At 37.4% G+C, this 18,976-nt stretch overlaps 1 protein-coding gene across 3 annotated transcripts in view; it reads right to left on the bottom strand.

Annotated features, from left to right (window-relative positions):
* The window catches only part of LOC102694577 (uncharacterized), a 96,928-nt gene that overhangs the window by 13,369 nt on the left and 64,583 nt on the right, over positions 1 to 18,976 (bottom strand). For 2 of the 3 annotated variants that reach the window (XM_015367805.2, XM_069184368.1), the window contains exons 42-51: positions 15,670 to 15,861; positions 15,011 to 15,138; positions 13,446 to 13,614; positions 12,687 to 12,775; positions 10,932 to 11,013; positions 10,301 to 10,485; positions 9,181 to 9,358; positions 8,316 to 8,472; positions 4,789 to 4,945; positions 4,469 to 4,564 (exon numbers count right to left, since the gene is read on the bottom strand). In XM_015367805.2, the coding sequence (XP_015223291.2) occupies positions 4,469 to 4,564; positions 4,789 to 4,945; positions 8,316 to 8,472; positions 9,181 to 9,358; positions 10,301 to 10,485; positions 10,932 to 11,013; positions 12,687 to 12,775; positions 13,446 to 13,614; positions 15,011 to 15,138; positions 15,670 to 15,861 (1,433 nt within the window). Of the gene's footprint in view, positions 1 to 4,468; positions 4,565 to 4,788; positions 4,946 to 8,315; positions 8,473 to 9,180; positions 9,359 to 10,300; positions 11,014 to 12,686; positions 12,776 to 13,445; positions 13,615 to 15,010; positions 15,139 to 15,669; positions 15,862 to 18,976 lie in introns of those variants that run through there. The other variant, XM_069184369.1, reaches the window with a different exon arrangement.

Below are 18,976 nucleotides of genomic sequence, written 5' to 3'. Positions count from 1 at the left end.
TTGCATACAATACATGTATGTTTCCCAAAGAACACCTCAATATAATTTAAAGTATTAAGTATTGATACATTGGCAGGAAACTACTGAGAATTCAAACAGACTGGCGTGGAAAGAACCCAATTTAAATGCCCATATCTATTTACAAATGGGACAAAGCCCGAACAAATTGAGGAACTCAAGAGCAGGTTTGCGCTATTTAGTGTCCAGAGGAATAATGGTGCACAGGTTTCTCTGGTGCACAGGCCTACTGATGAAGGCCCCCTAAGACTACCAGGGAAATGTCCAGTTCAGGGGTCAGCCACTTCAGCCCCAGGTTGTCTCATGGGGAAACGGTAACCATTGCTAATTTAGAATGGGCAGCCATTGATTCTCCTCTACCTCCAACCTACATAAAGCTCACTACCACAAGCCCCGTACCAACATCGGATGAATAAGGGTTGTAATGGCCCTTCTGAAGCCATGTACAGTAGCACTGCCACACTGCTCTCTCCACAGGGCAGTGCAGGAAAGTCAGCACCACCTGCTGAAGCAGCATGCATCTCATTGGCAGCACTGTAAGGTCAAAGAATTGCTAAGTCCCAGACATGGTTGCACTGCATGTACTATTTAACCAGGGATACCTGACAGACCTGAGCTTCCCCAAACCTGGTGGCACATGGCCCCTGGCCACAGCCACTGTAGCAGCACAGCCAAAGCTCAGCCCAACAACAGGTTAAATAATAAACGACAAACCTCACACTGCACTCTGATCAAGAACTGCATTAGATTTCATTGTACCATATGCTCGATGCAAAAGGCCAAAAAGTCAGTCCTTAAACAGAGTAGCAGTCACAGAAAATAATGAACTGACCAAAACCACATGTATCCACGTTTCAGCAGACAGGCCAGAAAAAATACAATTATTTTCCTAGGTTATTTCCCTTAATTATGTCAGTCTGCAGGAGCTGCTCAGGAAGAAAAATGTATCGTGTCTATGAGACACGATTCTGACATGCTCTGTAACCCACAATAAGTGACATGAGCAACTACAGCTGTTTAAATTATACAGTAGGCTGACACAATACAAGAATGTAAATGTAAGTACAGTATGTATTGCATAGTAATTGAATAAGAAAGTTCCTTGTACCTATAGGTTTATGGTTTTATTTGTCATTTAATAAATTGTAGCACCACTTCACAACATACTTATTTCAGGGGATTTTCTGTATATTCTTTTGTTCATATGCTAATTAAAAGAATGCCTCTTCAGTAGTACGGTGATACTGTTATTGTGTTTGCATCATGTTGCTCAATAGTTTATATTTATAAATCTACACTGCATTGCATATTTGTGTTCTCTAAAAATTATTAAAAACACATCACATTTTTCTAACTTATTCCATTGCAAACTTTTTGTTCGTAATTGCAATGTGTCATCATACTGTAGCAGAGTAGGTTAAATCAAATTTGTTTCTGTCATAATCAGGCTGGAGTATTAGATAATATGGTTTTATAGAATTAATATAATATTATACAGCATTAGAAACAGGCTACAGTATTAGATATCTAAAACTAGTAAAAATAGTAAAAGTTACTGCCAGAGAATTATTTGAATAGGACTCATCTATATAGTTGTTTCTTTACAGGTTGGGTTATTAAACTGTCAGCTTTTAAAACATATACAGGTACAAATCTCTTTAAGGAACCCAGTGTGCATCCACAAACAAACAAGCCCCAACACCTTCAGAGAACCAGTTCTGATTTACATGTATTCCTGTGTACAGAGAAAGAAAAAGAGGACACATCGAACACTGCACAGTATATTAAAATGACCAGATTATGCCTTGTGTTAATGTAAAAAATAGCAAAACTGATTTTCGTAAAGTACAAACCAAGATTTAAAAAATACAGATGAAATCTGTTGAATGAAAAATGTCCTTGTCAGATGTGGATAAATAAAGGGGTTCCAGTTGGCTGCAAAAGTACTGGAAGCTCATAGTGAATTAATTTTGGGTGGTTGTCATTTGTGTACAGTGGTTTAGGGATATAAACAAATTCCAGGTAAGAAGCTTGAAATGTTGAAGTACAATCTAAATTCTAACGTAAAAACAATTCAAGGGACTAAAAGGCAAATGTTTTTTTTATAATCATGTATCATTTGCAGGTATAAAGTGAAAAGACCAGACCCAATTAAGTATTGCTTAATATTAACTGAAACTGAAAATCACGGTTAATTGCTATCGAATCACGAAGCATCAAGACTGACAGGATAAAGTGTCTCTATAGAGCTGTATTTTGACAACGTACAGCACTTTCTCAGTATATACAAAGAGAACGGCATAGTACGGTGATAATCTCTCAAAGGAACATACAACGAGTGCAGTGGAAGTCAAGGCTCTGTTAGAATAAAGTAGTTGACAAAGCAGCATCACTGCACTTTGTACGAGCTTATCTAAATAGAGATATACACCAGGCAGTTCTCTTTTTAACCACTGCAATCTACAACTGATACAGTTTCAATTTATGCCATACAAAGTGCCTTGGCCTGTGATGTCCTCTGCTACAGATGATTAATGGTTTGAGTGCCCACAAGGGTCCTCCAAGAAAACTGCCAAGGGAAGCAGATGCAGCCAGTTTTACATTATCCTGACTGCAACAAACTAATTCCGTGGTGTCAGCGCAACCGCGACGCTCCTGATTATGAAATATGATGCGTGTTGAATTTAATGGCTTTCCTCTGCCCTTCGAGCAAGTTCATTGCTTTCCAATGTCGTTGCCTGCTCTTGTCTGAGTGGTAATAAGAGAGAATCATATGGTGTTCCATTGAGTGTGGTGGCTCTATAACCACTGTGTGTTTTACAATAAATTGCGTTACAAGTCTTCGCTTCCCCTGAGAGTATTCAGGGGTGCCAGGAGGTAAACTCTTACTTCTATTATCTAAATATAATATCCTTTTGGAAGAAAAATGATGGGGAAATTATGTAAGGTTTTTACCAAACAATCCTTCTTCACACAAACCAGGCTTCCTTCTGGAAAATGTGAAAGAATCAATTTGTTTTTCCTGTGCATGAAACTACAAACTACTGCTGTTAAGTGCATTTATTTTTCAAAGTAGTGGTTTAACTTCAATTGCAACTGACAGAGGAGGTTGTGATGAAAATTGTCCAGCAGTTAGATGGTCTCTCAATATGAATTTGTATAATTTGATGCTTAATATGAAAGAAAAACAGTCATATATCATGGAAAATTGTCAGTGCATATTCAAAATATATGGTTTTTAAAATAAGTCAGTATAAAATTCACAATTTAGAAGTCTGGCCATATGGGCCAGGAAGCTGGATCCCCCCGTGATAAATCAAAGTGGTGCTATACTGGTAGTGGCCCTAGGGATGGAGGAAGGGTGTCAGCATGAAATACCAGGAAAAAATAATTCCATATTCCCTATACCATAGGGAATCACAGACTGGTAGGAATTGGGATTTGTTCTTCTCCTTAACGTTTTGTTATGTTTTGTAACACAATAGTAAAATGAAATGTGAAATTGCAAATACTATACAGTTAAAAACCAAAAACACCTTTGCTATTTGAAATAGAATGTGGAACATTTAAAGAGATGTATAAACTGATAGAAAGACTAATTACAAAACAATTTCTGTGCTGAATTCAACGTAATGTAATAAACTGTCAGTACATAAGCCAGATTGTGATAGCAATTATCTAAGCTAGCAGGATAAAGACAATACTAATAAATACATTCGGATAGAAACTACCAAAGCAATTAGATTAGAATTATACTGTATACAACAGTATATGCAACTACATTTCTTTTAGATTACCTTTTCTCATCAAAGGAAACTAATTAAATAAGGTAATAATGAGCAAAACAAATGAATGAATGTATCCAAATACTTTTCAGCAAAAGACCTTCCAACATCTACAGGTTCAAAAGAAGGTATTTTTCTCATGCTGTTATTTGATTTTAGTACTTTATACACAACCTTCTCATATTCTGACCACATGTAAAAACATATTCCCAGCAAAATACAGTGAAGGCTGCCCATTGTTACAGTACTGTTATAATTAATGAATATTTATCACCACGTGATATAAAATCTTCATGGGCTTATTAAGAAATTTGGTTTTGGTTTACAAACATGAGAGGAGTACATACTAGTGAGATCCATAACCTTCAATAGTTTAGTGCAAGCAGGAACCAATACCATTGTACTGTATTACATAATTTACCCAGAATATATAGTGAAGATGTCTAACAAGTATAAAAACTCCCAATACCAACCCAATAAATTATTCTTGTTGCTCTTTGAGTGTTACCAGATATGCAAGTAGCGTGATTTCAAAGCAATTTCTTGAATAAAAGAGTAAGGAAAAGAGTAAGACTTAGGAGTAACAAAAAAAAAGTACCTTAACAACATTGGACATCTAAGGAGCACCATGGGATTGTGCAGAATAAAGCAAAGCTATGTCTTACCTCCAGCAAAGCATACCCCACTGTTTTCACCACAGCGCTATCTTCAGCCTTGGCCAAACTGGATACTAAAGACCAAGGCAATGGGCCATTGTCCACCTTAAAAAAAAAATAACAGAAAAGGAGTTAAGTCCAAATTGTGACTTGCACATCATAGTGTACCTAAGTTAACTGCTTTCAAGAGGAAAAAAAAAGACCCATTCTTAGATATCATGTTGGTATTGTGAAAACGGCTCAGGAATCAAGCAAGTGTGACTTGAAGCATTCGTCTAGGTTAACAACTCAATCCACGCTGATTAAAAACCTTCCCTTGCACACATTACCTCCAGGAGGCCAGGGAGTTGTTCCAACACGAGATCCAGAGAAAGGCTTAGTGCTGAGACCCCCAGGGGAGCTATGGAGTCTTCATGGTCCGCTGATGGCAGACCACACTGCAAGACCTCATAAACCTCAGATAAATTGTGCAGCAATCCAGCAACCCTTAGCATGGGGAAGATAAAGAACAAAGTGCATTACTGGTCTCAAGCTACTGAAAACCACAGCATGGATTACAGTAGGCAGTAGTAATAATAGTTTAATATATGTTTAATAAATAAATACATTCTTATTATTACGCTATATCATACACTTATATAACACTTTTCTGCGCACATCACTCAAAGCTCAAAAAGATAATGGGGATCCCCTCCACCACCACCAATGTTCAGCCCCCACCTGGATGATGCGACGGCAGCCACAGTGCACCAGTATGCTGCCTAAAACAGCAGCTCTCACTGGGGAGTAGAGCAGAGTGATGAAGCCAGTTCAGAGATGGGGATTATTAGGAGGCCATGATGGGTAATGGTTAAGAAACACCCTGGAATTTTTAACGACTACAGAGAGTCAGAATCTCGGCTTTACATTTCATCCGAAGGATGGCGCCTTTTTTACAGTACAGGGTTTCTATCACTATACTGGGGCATTAGCACCTACACAGACCGCAGGGTGAGTGATTTGTAATGTACTGTATGTTCAATAGTGTTGATAGTCTCATAAACACAAAATACAATTCCACGATTTTAATGGCAGTAAACACAACAATGGTGATACTAGGTATCATTTGAAGAGTTAAAACCAACTAGAAAAATAACATTTAGAAACTTACAAGTGCTTTGAGTCATTTAAGACGAATTAAGTAAGAAGTAGCTGTGAGGTTTAACGAACCCAATTAATCATCAACCCCTTATTGTAACAGGGGGACTATAAGAAATTATTTCAAACTCTTATGAACTGGGGTTAATATTTTAATTTAAAAAAAGCCTTCATTTTATGCTTCATTTAAGTTTTTTTAAAGAGTGACATAAAAACCATTCCATTTTAGTCAAATCTGTTTCCTAACCTGTGGTGATTCACTTCACTAAAGTGTGATTAAAATGAATGCTAATTAACTGTGCTGTATTTATAGAATTAGCAGTGAATTAATCTGACTTAAGTGACAAATTGTAATACATGCTGATGCAATGTAAACAAATGCACCTATCACAAGACTGTAAACATCTTTTATCAACCATTAGACTCTTGCCATTATCAGCTCACTCAAGGCTGGCGGCAAGGAGGAGGGGGTTACAATCTCATTAATACATTGCACCTTCCAGTCCCTCAGGTCAAAAACCGCACAAGCATCTAGTTCGCAAACACAAGTCTACCAGCTTCCAGCACACTGAAAGAATTTACAGGTCGGCTTTACGGTTTAGGCAGCCTGCCAAGAAAGATTCAACACCAATAAAAGCATACATATTAAGGCACCTCATGTGTAAAATTCATTCAACAGCAACAAAAGCTAAATGAACGATAATTATTTTATGCACAGTGGTGGCAGTAAAGGATGTTTGGATCTTATATTTTTAAGTGGCAGCAGTATTAACATGCTCATACTACAGTAGCTTGGAATGGGAAAGAGTCGTTTGCACCTGGCCTTCTTTAATAGATATATGATTTTAAAGTAATCCTTACTCATTAATGAACATCCGTGTGTTTCATTAAAAGAAATCACTTATTACATGAATTGCTCATAGTGTAATTCCTTTAGGAACATGTTCACAGTGAGGGTCACCACTGAAAGCTAAATAAAATGCAACAAATATTCCACTGGCTACATCAGGGAATTCTTCAAAAAAAGCTCCTATTAAGTGTATAAAGAACTGCATGTTTGGTAAAGCACAGAGGAACAATTCTCAAATGCACAATTAAAAGAATGCACAAGAATATGAAGTACCGATCAAAACCAAGTGCTCGAAATAAATGTTTCTTTTGTGTCACTGCTTGTACAGTATATCTTTTCCTTTCTTTTCTTTACAAAGGGCAAATTTGATTCTTTGTTTTGAGGGTAGCCTTTATTTGAAATTAGGACTGTTTTCTCATAACATTAAAATAAAAGATGATAAACATATCACAAAAGGCATCTGTGATCTAGACAGACCTATTACTGTATAGTAGATATAGTAGAAACTAGTACTGCACAAAAAGGCCAAATCCTTATCAGAGCCACAGAGACTCACTGGACCAGTGCTGATCCTGTTTTTTGTCATGTTCACTGACTAGAGAGCATCTTATTCTCTCCCTGGATAGGATTCTGGCCCATTGCAGGGATTAAACCCTGATTTCAGGAAAGTCAGTCCCCACTTATACCCTGAAGTAAAGCATCTCGCTCAAAGGTACTTCAACAGTAGGGTTCGCAGTGGGAATGTGAACCCACAACCTACTACACTATGTCACCCCCAAACCTGCACAGTGTAATCTTAATTTCACCACCCATGTAATCCACCTCAAAGTGGAATGGTGATGCAGGCCAGCTATTTGGCACCAGTAACCCCACTGCACAGATGAGGTAGAAAAATAAATTGCTTCACAAATTCCATCAAGGGTGAACTTTAGGTAGGCCAGATTCAGCATGAAATCTCTAACTATTCTAATTTTCATTGTTCTGACTATTATTATAGTCCATGCATAGGAGCAAAACTAAACCCAGCTTCATACTCAATTCTTATACCAGGAAGATATTTACTGTCACAAAATTAGCTCCCTGTACAACTATAATATACAAAATTATCTATTTTCCCATACATTTAGAATAAACTGGAGTATACATTAAACACTGGCAATTTTAATCAAATGTTAAAATTCTGCTGCAAGTAGACTTCAGTTTAATATAATATGTTAATACAGAGTTCACATGACTCTCAGTGAAGGTCATGCGTTTAGGAGGGGATTGCTGGTATGTCAACATAGAACAGTGAAAAAAGGGCAACAGTCTGAGACGTTCCACATCAGATATATTGAATGGATGTTTCTGATCATAATGCATGTTTGATTACTCATTATCTAGAGGAGTGTGTCACCCTCAATCACTACACCAAGTGTATAATTGTAACTGCACAACCTGGGATTAACACCTTCACTGTATTGACAGTTTCATCAATGGAGAAATAATCGAGTCACTTGTACATATTATTGGTCTTGTATGCTCAAGGTCATTTAATATCTGAGGACAGCAGTACATGGAGGGATAATGCTTTTATTGGCTTAAGCAAGGTCAGGCTAAAAAAATGCCATTACAGCAGTCTCACTGGATTTTATTTTGTTCTGAGAAATTCACTGGTACTACACTAGAGTGCTGCCGATAAACCTGTCAGTTTAAAGAAGAAAGTATTGATTTGGGCAAAAGGTGCAATATCTGTTCTTTACTGTATTATGAAGACTATTTCATGTAGCAGGGAGAGACCTGGTGAAAACGGTCTTAAAACTGGGTAGAGAACCACTTAGACATCACACAGTAAATGACAAAAAAATGAATTTGCTTTCACAAAAATACCTTGATTGATTTTGCAGCTTTTGAGTGCTCTTGTGCAGTGCTAGCCCAGGGCAGGAGTCAAATTCAGACAGATGTCTACACAGCCAGAGGGAGTACTGAACAGGCTCAATGTTTGCTGCTGGAATAGGAACTACAAACTCACCAATTGCAATTTTTCCTAAAAAAAGAAACCGCATAAACATGGAGATGGTAAATATTTTTCTGTGGTAGCAAATATAATTCACTAAAATTAAATACCATATTTTGGGTAGCAGAAAGATACCTTCACAGTGCATTAACATGGTCAAATGAGCAATATGCCAATGTTCAGCAGTTACAGGCGAGACAATTATTAATGCTTTATGATGAGGTCGAGTTAGTAAGGATATCTCATGTATAATAGCACTCAAAATGCAGTTGAGCAAATAATGAATCTAGTCAGAGGATAGTAGATGCTGCAGGGCTACAAGTCAGATGAATTCAGCTTTAAGACGGATTTGAAGAAAACATGACTGGCTAATATGAGCTGCCAGATAAAAAATACATCTTCAATTAACCTAAAAAATTTACAGGCTTTTTCAGCATTAATATCCTGATAGAAAACATGCCATTATAGAGGAAGGAGTTCTCATTTATATGCTAAAAAAGTCAGTGTTCCCAAAAAGAAAGTGAAATTGAAAAATTAAACAACCAAAAATCTATCTGTAGTTCTGATCCACGTTTTTGTATGAAAATTATACAGACAAAAAACCCAGAAGAGTTTAGTACAAATGGAAATGAGTGGAGTGTGTGTGAGATGTGAGAGGGTCAGGCTGTCCAAGGCTCTAAAACGCCCTTCAGGATGTTTAATATAAAGTAATGTAGGCTTGCCAGGCTGTGTGCTTACCATGTGGTTGAGTACACTGCAGTAACACTTCCTGAGCTAACGCTTCAATGTACAGGGCATCTTCAGAGACAGTGACTGTGTTCAAATAGATTTCAGTGATCTTCTCAATGAGAACTTGGATGAAAGAGTTGCTGATAACTCCACCTTCTCCATAGCTGCTGATTACTGCATCCATAGCCTAAAAAAGAGAAACAGAATTGTACAAGAAGTTTAACTATCTGGTAGAAATAATATCAGGCACACTTTAGTTTAGGAAGATGATTGGCGATAATCTCTTGACATGTAAGGCTCATATAAACAGTTTTAAAGTTCTAAATATATTCTATAAATTAGAGGTGTAGTTAAGGCTATGGATCTGGATTAGAGATTTTTTTTACTAACAAGCAATTAATGTATATCAGAGATTGGTTTTTATCACATTATGTCAGGCTACTGATACTTTATCAACGTTTAATCTATAAAACCTCTGGGAGAATAGCCCATTTTAAAGAATAAAGCAATTAATACAAGTTCAAGTCTTTAACTGTGTATATTACAAGTTCACAATCATAAAAAAATGTTTAACAACTATAGTCATCTATAAAAAAAAACCTACAAATCATTAATCCTTAAGGAGAGAAAAACTTACAAAAGAGAAGGGTGACATTTTTATCCCATGCAAACTAAGTGACAGTAAATTAGAACCAGAATCCTTGTTTAGTGTGTAAAAAGCACTTTCCTTATCAACATGATTAAAGAAGTATTTTTTTTTTCAAACCCAACAATGTGAATCATTAAAGCACTGGTTTTATAGAATAAAAGAAGCCTTGTATTGTTTGATGTTTTGAGGTGGCAGTGTTTAGCATTGCTTCCTTGCAGCGCTGGGGTCCCGGGTTCAATTTTGGACCTGGAGTGCTATTTTCATGAAGTCTGTACAGTATGCTCTCCATGTGTTTATGTGGGTTTTGTGTGTGCATCTGTGCCCTGCGATGGACTGGCGTCCTGTCCAGAGTGTACCCTGCCTTGCGTCCATTGCTTGCCAGGATAGCCTCTAGCTCCCCAGCAACCCTGAATTGGAAGAAGCGGTTAGATAATGGATAGAGGGATGTTTTGACTAAATGCTGCAGAATCTCTAGCTCACCTGCAGCAGCTGTGTGTCGTTCAGTGGATACACCTGGCTCAGCCCAGATCCAGGAATAAACTGAGACCCGACTATCAGGCCATGAAGAACACCGGTACCGAAGCAGAGGCCGCGACATTCCGCTGGGAGGTCAAGCACCCTTTTCCACACCTTCTCATGGACTTGCTCCAGAGCCAGCACTACTGCTGCAGAGATGAGCAACTCGAGGATTATAAATGTATTTTGAGCACTGTTTGACTGAATATTGCTTTGGTAATGTACTATGTCTAAAATCTTTTTTGAAAATAATTGTATTACTGTCTCTTACATTACAAGAAAATTAAATAAGCATTAGCGTCTGACTTACTGTCTCAAAGTCATTTTATTTAGGTTTTAATTTCTTACCTGTTATCGTTCCATCATGTGTGGTTGTAATATTGCTGAAGCCTTGACATTTCTTTTTGCGATTATTATCCTTTTTAATTATTTCTCCAAAAAGTATTTCTGACTTAAGCAATTATATTCTTTAACTGCATCACTGCTGGCAATGGTAGCACTGACACCAGCAAATCTGCACAGAACTGTTGCTCGCTGTTGATATTAAGGGTGTTTTTGCAAAAGGAGATATATTGAATTATTGTTCCCCAATTACCCATTGGCAGCAGTTCACCCCGAAGACCATGAAATAAATCACTCCCCATCAAGCAGTGAGTCATCAGTGCATGCCATGAGACCTTGCAAAACAAAATACATTTTAAAAATTATGTACAAAAAATACTTTGGGTACTTACTGTAAATGTCTGGAATTATAATTGTGTTTTTTTTTTTTACTTTGCTATGAACAGAAAAAAAATATCATGGTTGACTTCTTGCACAAGAATCAAAACAAATGCAAGGCATAATGAGAAATTAAACATGCTAAATAAAGAATGCTGGCATTACAAAAATGAAATGCACTGGGCACAATTCAGTTTCAATTGTAATTAATTTTCCCAGAATTATGTCATATGCAACTGAACAATTCCTGTTATCCAATGTTTTAATCTGTTTTTTTTTAACTGTACAGTACGAACACTTTTCCTTATCTGCCATAAAAATACTTTCCTTTTGTATATTCAGTGCTGAAACATACAGTATAGACCTGAGGTGACATTTGCTCTGTAACATCTAATCATGTCTGAAAAACAATGCATACAGTACAGCATGTGTTTAAATAAATCATGCTCTTACTTTTCTACAGTGGGCATAAGTAGTGTTTTTACTGAGTATCTGAATGATTAAGCACACCAATCTTACATACAGTTCTAATAAAACAGAATAAAAGCTACTGAACTAAACTAATTGCTCTGAACTGCATGTTATTAGAGCCTCTTGAATCTCCACATAGATTCATTAAAGATTCTTATCAAGAGAGGAAGCTGTTTTACTAACAACCCAATTGAGATTGTACATAATTTTGAATTGGAACCAATTTGTTTTTAACTGATTCTACATTATCCTCCCTGAGAAGCTACACACACTTTCTATGGTCAATACAAAGGAATCGGATGTGCATAATCTGTCCGAGAGCAAAACAAAAAGACAAAGGCCACCGTCCAATTATATGCAATGCAAACCTCTTAAATGTCAAGCTATTTGCATTAACAAAAGCATGGCGGCACTCAACACACATTAGCTATACACAGTACATCTGTCACATCGCCTAACCCATGTCTTCAGCCAAGAAGGCAGGTCCTCATTCCCCAAGCCTGTGTGTATTGGACAAAATGTCTATTAAAAGGGAAATGTTAAATCGCTCTGGGTCTTTCCTGCACATACTGTGCTGTATGTCTATTACGGTTTTTCTAATGCAATGGGGATAAGATAAGTAAAGCAATATATCTTTATTTTCATTACCTTCTATGATATGTTTTTTTAGATAATTGCATTTCAGAAATAACACCCTTGTAAACTCTCAATCCCATTCAGCTGAATCAGTACCCGAAGCCCCTATCAGTTCCATTATAAACTCTGCAGGCTTGCCAACACCAAGTCCCTCAATTGCTTTTGCCTTAAACTAATGCTTCCCAACACTAATTAAAACCTTGATTAGAAAATTGTTTTACTGCTTTATGTCAAAGCCTCACACTGAGCTCCGCTGTAATAAAACTCTGCTATTACAACTGGCATGTAAGGGCACATCTGTTTGTACAGTGCAGCAAAAATGAAGGCAGATACACAAGGCTTTAGAACTGTTAACTATCATTTGACGGGACAAGCTCTGATTTTCCTATGACCCTGAAATGAAAGAAGCAGTTAGAACATGGATAGCTGGACATTAAAGTACACTTTCTTATTTTGATATAAACAAAAAAGGCAAGGCAAGTGAAGAACTAAGATACTATGCAAAGACACACATTTACAGTACCTTGTGGATTTCCGAGAGGAAGTCTTCAGGAAATGGAGCTCCAGGTTCTGCAGTGAGCCACAGTCTAAACTGGTTGTTGCTCTGCTTGGCTGCAACAGCAGACATACGGCAAGTGTGTCAGTTCAATGAAGACATGTCTGCCAAATTCATTCTTATAGTGCTGAACTGGTAAATCTGGTAACTAAGATGGCTCAGTTTTGACAATCTCCCATTCCAACGTTTCAAAACTAAGATCAAGCATCTTAAAGCATCTGCTTGAAGCTCTTTGCGTTACATTATGAAGTCTAAGTTAACACACGACAAACCTGAAAAGCACATTCAAGGACAGGAACTCTTCAGCTATTCAGTTATAACCTGGTACAGTATATATTCAATTTATAGAAGTATATAAACTCTTAGTGTTAAATATAATCTATTGCATAGAATATTTACATTATTGCATTATAAATGTTTGTAAAATACAAAAAGGTAATTTCCTGCACATAACTGCATATACTGTATAATAAAGTGAAAAGGGCACAATTGTCACACTGAAATGATAAAATAGCACAAAAAAACAGAAATTCAATATTTTATAATTGAAACTGTAATTATTACTACATTTAAATATCAATTTCAATATTAAAACTCCAACACAGTAAAAATAGAACAATATTAACTTAAGGAGATTATATCTATCGTACCACTGTAATGCAACAATTTGTCCTAGCACATTCCGCTAATGAATAGTTTGTCCACTTTGTGGCTGTGTTTTCAAACCTGCAAGGTTCATCGTGTGATGGATTTTCTTGAGCAAGGACATTGATGCCAAGTGTACATTCTCAACAACCAACCAGCCCCCACACTCCATCATGTCACCCAGAGCTTTTTCAACACCACTTAGGCAGTCTTCCCTCGTAGACACCACAGAAACAGAGATGCCCATTTCCTATGAAGAGACACACAGCCCATCACAGCTGACAAATGCAACCAAGGACTGCAGAACAAACACATGCCAAAAATTAAAATCACCTTCTAAAACAACACTTACTAATTCAACGATTTGAGGAGACTTTGTGATGCAAAAGGAGTATATACAGTAGTCTGAAAAATCATACATATCTGGATACATTTTGTCATTGCAGTGGCTAAAAATGTGTAGTAAACTCCTGTTTCGTTAGAAGCAAACAGGGCCTCTGCAAGAATTCATGAGAATGATCTGAGCAGATGCAATAAAACAAACCTCTGTAAATCCGAGGTTATTTTGTAATCTCTACAAGATTACAAGGCCTTCAGCTTTTACAGCTTTGCTTGTTCATGGCTCTTTGAACACAGCTGTGAAATGTTTTCATTATTTGGGCATCAGACAAACAAAACAGTCTGAGCCTGGCAAAAAAGAAAAGACTGGAAGGCTTTGTTCCATGAATTTGTAACCAGCCCTCTTTAGAGCAATACGTTCAAGGCCCTTTCCATCTCCTCCTCACAGAATGGTCTCCCCTAGCACGGTGAAAATGTAGTTAGAGGATGTTAAATTGCTTGGTTTTACAATGCGGTTGGTTATAAGGTTTTTGTTCTAACAGGCGTCGCAAATGTAACAGAGCTTCACACTGTAAACGTCTCGTTCTGGTCCGTAATTCTGTTTTCTCAATGGACATATTCACTTGAAAAATATAATTGCAGTAAAATCATCTTGCACTTAACAGGCAGTATTAATTTGCTCTTTCCAAGAACTCAGACATACATGGAGTCAAAATACACATATAGAATTATTAATGTTTCTTACAGACACAGATGGGGGTAGTAGTTCTTCAATATACTGTATATGAACATACAATTTTACTGATATTATAAACTGTACATAGTCTAAGACCTTGATAAAATGTGCCTTATGTCCACCACAGGAGAGTGAATATTCCTTTGAGGTTTGGGATGACTGTACTGATGGGCGATAAATGTATCCCTGCCAACCTGTTTGACACTGTTTAGCTCACTGAGTACAAGGAATTATAGGGGTCTCATTATGAACATCACAATGGATTTGAGGGGAACAAACGCTCAGGAAAAGAAAATGAGCTGCTACATTTCATTTGTGAAGTCATTAGACTTTATCTAATTAAATACACAATCTCATAAATTATGTCTAGCATTCTATACACGCAAATGCTCTCTCTAGACATTTCACTGTTCAGTGCATACAGTATTCATGATAAGCCATCTTGTCTCCAGCTGATATCCGAAGACCATTTCCTCCTGTGCATACACCTTATCTGACGTGCTTTGTCTTCAGATGTATGTTAACAGTGCTGTATTGAAATTCAGTGAACACCAGAGGAAGATATCAGTACCTTGGCAGCACTACATATGACAGTTGTAGGCTGGACACTCATGACTGAACACACATTAGAGAGTCCATTAGTGGGAGATAAGCCCGCTGGAAGAAGAACTAGAATTCCGACAGAGTCTTCCACAAGACCTGGAAAGACAAATAACACCATTTTCTTCACTTTCAGTTTGGAATTGGTAGTGAAGCCGCAGCATCGCCATTAAGGGCTTTTGAATTCCTTGGCTGAGAAGCAGCAGTTTTTCATACATTATGTGTGTTTGACTTTAAAAAAAAAAGGCAATTTATCACGGTATACTGTGTGTGTGCTGCTAGGCCTGTGAAATTTAAAAGCAAAGATGAGGTCAAAGTGCAACATAGCTTAAGAAGTTAACAAAAGTTTTTTTTTAAGTGTTTAAATCATCTAATTAAATCATTCAAGAGACCCAAAAGCAAACAAACCTTAAATCACCATTTCGTTTAATTTCACTTTTATTTTCCAGAGAAATACGACTATGCTTCGTAAGGACAGTGGAAACAAACTGCTAATTGCTGGTCCAACTAATTGCTAATTGTTGGTCCAATTTAGTCCATTCCGGACAGTGGAAAGGAATTGCATTTTGCTGGTCCAATTAGGAAACGGAAAATCCCCCATGTAATAGAACCAAACTGTCGCATCCTTACTTTTAACATCAGCAGCTTGAGGGCCTGAGCCTCCCCATGTGCAGACGCTGTCGTGCTGGAGGAGGTAGCGAGGCAGTGCGGAGATCAGGCGATCGGGCCGCAGAGCCCGCAGAAGCAGGAGCTTGTGCATGCCTGAGACCGAGCAGGTATCCGGGCTCTCTGGGGCTCCGTTCATCTCCACTGGTTCTCCTTCTGCGTGGCCAAAGTCACTTTTATTTTATTGTTAAGCTAAGCCAGGAACCAATCAAACTCACAGTTGACTGGTCAGTCTTAAAAAAGAGGCCTTCCATAGCAAGCACAGCAAACTGACAGAATTCAGCAAAGAAGACAGTTATGCAAAATAACCTCATTATTACGAACGATGAAAAAGTATTTAAGAAATAAAGGAGTAACTGGTGAAGTAAGCTCAGAGTAAATGCAATTGATCTGGATTACCTGCTTCCTACATGTTCAACAGTGAAACAGAGGACACAACTGGAAACTTCAGGAAGGTTCGTTTAAAACTGAGAACTGATGGGATTTTGTAAGCCAAGGGCTGCTGCAGTCTGAAACCAGCTACCCAGCCATTTTGTTGAAACCGATACCCTGGCTTCAACGGGAAATGGCTTCTTTCAAGAAATAACTGGATGAGATCAGATCAATTAGCAAGTAAAACCAAAATGAGCTACTTGAGCTGAGCCTCCCTTGTTTATTAATAATGTTTTTATGCCAGTTTGAAATGTTTATACCTTTTTTATTAATATGTAATTTTGTATTAATATGCCTAACTATCACCTGAAATGACAGATTCATTTTATTGCTACTACAACCCTATTGAAGCCTCTTTGAAAAGCTTTAGTCTCAGGGGGAAATGAACCGCATGTAGACAGCCTGAAAAAAAAATATGATTTTGCTGAATACAAAAGTAAAAAAGCAATTTACAGCAAGTCTTAAAGTGACAGAAAACATGTAGATTGAATGCTTTTCTTGAATAAAAAAAGGTTTGTTAAGTACCTCCAACAATTGCCACTACTACTTTGTTTCTGTTAAACCACAAGATTTCTTCTATTTTAAACATTATTGGGTTACAAGAAAGAAGGGCTGAAGAAGTTATTAACTAACATTACCAAACTAATTTATTTTTAAAATGAACGTATTCTGTATACATACAGTATGTAATAAATTGAGGTGCAGTAATTATGTAGTTTTTTTTTCTGGAAAAATACTTGGTTCTATTACATTAATAATTTATTTACTGATAATTTAAATAAATAAGTTAGGGAGGTTTGGAGAACTGGCTTAAAAAGCAGTATATATTGCAAATTTCACATTTATAAGAATTTTAGAAAGATTTATCACCACTGAGCTTTGTAAACAGTGTTATTTAAATATCTTATTACAAGCCTCAGAGGTGTTAAATCTTCTTGAGACCTCTTTTATTACAGGTTTGTGTTTGATTTATGACTGCTCTCTGCCCATTAAATGCTATTTGGGAAAGCACAAATTGTTACTATGGGGCATCGTGGCTGGAATCAGAACAGTTTATTTACAAGGTTCTGGTGGCCTAAAAGTAAGACAACTGTTTTGCTGCTGAACTCTGTGCATACTGCCATTTATTAAAGGGCCAACTGAGAAGGATGAACATCTATCCAACTATCAGTGTGGTTTTTCAATAACATTCCATATCCATCTACGTGCTACACTGAGATCAGCAGGATCTTACTATTTGTTTGACCTCAAAAGATTAAAAAAAGTTATTGACTTATTTCCACAGAGTTATCAAACTCATGTATCGTGTTTAATTTTTTCTTCCCTATCTTCTTGGTGACAAGGGAAAATTGCCTTTTAACAGCGTCTGGTTACTGCTGGTTTAGTCTAGCTTTTGTTAGACACAGAATGTCATCTTCAGTGCACACTGGGTGGTATTCACAGAGTCGTTTTTTTTAAAGAATTAAAACAAAATGAAGGGCACTTCTTGAGAGGCACTCGTTAGAATCTTGGAGTTGGGTAAAAGCATGCCCTTCTCTAGTTGCAAATACCACACCTATAATGATCCACACAGTCTGATCACAGCTGGTGATCTTAAAAACAAGAGAATCTTCGACATGCTCTTTCCTCTAAAGTGTTGCCGTTGCACAATGTGGTGCACAGGGAACGTGAAAGCTATAACAATTACTTCAAATAATGAGCTCAACAACCTACCTCCATAAAAAATAATAGTCCCTTGTAATATGTTTAGCTTTATTACATAAAGCAGTCAAGTTACTATTTTCCCATAAAACAGATGAATTGGAAGAAATACATTAACAAACCCCCACAGGCGAATGCTAATGTTGCTGCGATATACAGTACTCCGTTTCACGTTATGCCATATGGTGCATTTGCTGTGGCCCCAGAGTGCAGATTATGCCGAGGAGTAAAGTAATTGTTTCCCTAATAATGTGTGACAGCAGAAAAATGTGCAACACAATCATATAAAAAATGTAAAGGTTTGCAGACTTGAAGTAAGCATTATGCCAACCGAATAAATACATTTTCTTTTAGGAAAATATTTTTTCCCATTGAAATCTGTTCAACGGGCACTTTGCTAAGTAGATATATGCTGCGAATTTTGTCCCTTAAAACATTTAACTGCTGTTTAACAGGCCCACAAGGAAAGTGTGTTATCTGGACACATTAATCCATTTATTTTCAGTAACTGCTTTATCCTTAGGGGGGTCGTGGTGAGCCAGAGTCTAACTCGGGAAGCACACAGTGTAAGGCGGGATTATTCCCTGACTGGGATACCAGTCTACCGGAAAGCTCGCACAAATACAACACAGCAATTTAGAGACACCACTTAATCTGGACAGCCTGTCCCCAATCTGTTGGGGGGGAAATCAATTGCAGGATAGACACACACAGGTTTTCACTCACACAAGCAAATACAAAGCAAAAATACATTTTGAGTTCTGTGAAATTTACATGCCTAAGAGTAGCTCCGGAGAGAGATACAGTACCTGTTCATTTCTGAGTTAAAGAAATCAGTGCAGTCGCTTGTTTACTCAGGCTAACCGGTCAAGTTTCTAAATTTCTACAGTCAAAAACAGGGTTGTGGAAGTGTGAAACAAGCTGCTGTACACAGCCATGTGGTTGAAGACGATACCCTTCCTTTAAGAAACGGCTGGATGAGATCCTTGGAACTATACTAACTACCAGACGGGCCAGAATGACTGAATGGCTTCCTTTTGTTTGCTGCCGTACTTGTGTTCTTCTATAAACACAAGGAAAAGCAACACTGTTTTGATGTTTCTGAGCTGTGCCAGTGTGCTACAGAGTTGGAAGCCTG

Source organism: Lepisosteus oculatus, chromosome 26 (assembly GCF_040954835.1).
Source record: "Lepisosteus oculatus isolate fLepOcu1 chromosome 26, fLepOcu1.hap2, whole genome shotgun sequence".
NCBI classification, from domain to species: Eukaryota; Metazoa; Chordata; class Actinopteri; order Semionotiformes; family Lepisosteidae; genus Lepisosteus; species Lepisosteus oculatus.
This window is presented reverse-complemented; position numbering and strand designations above follow the sequence as displayed.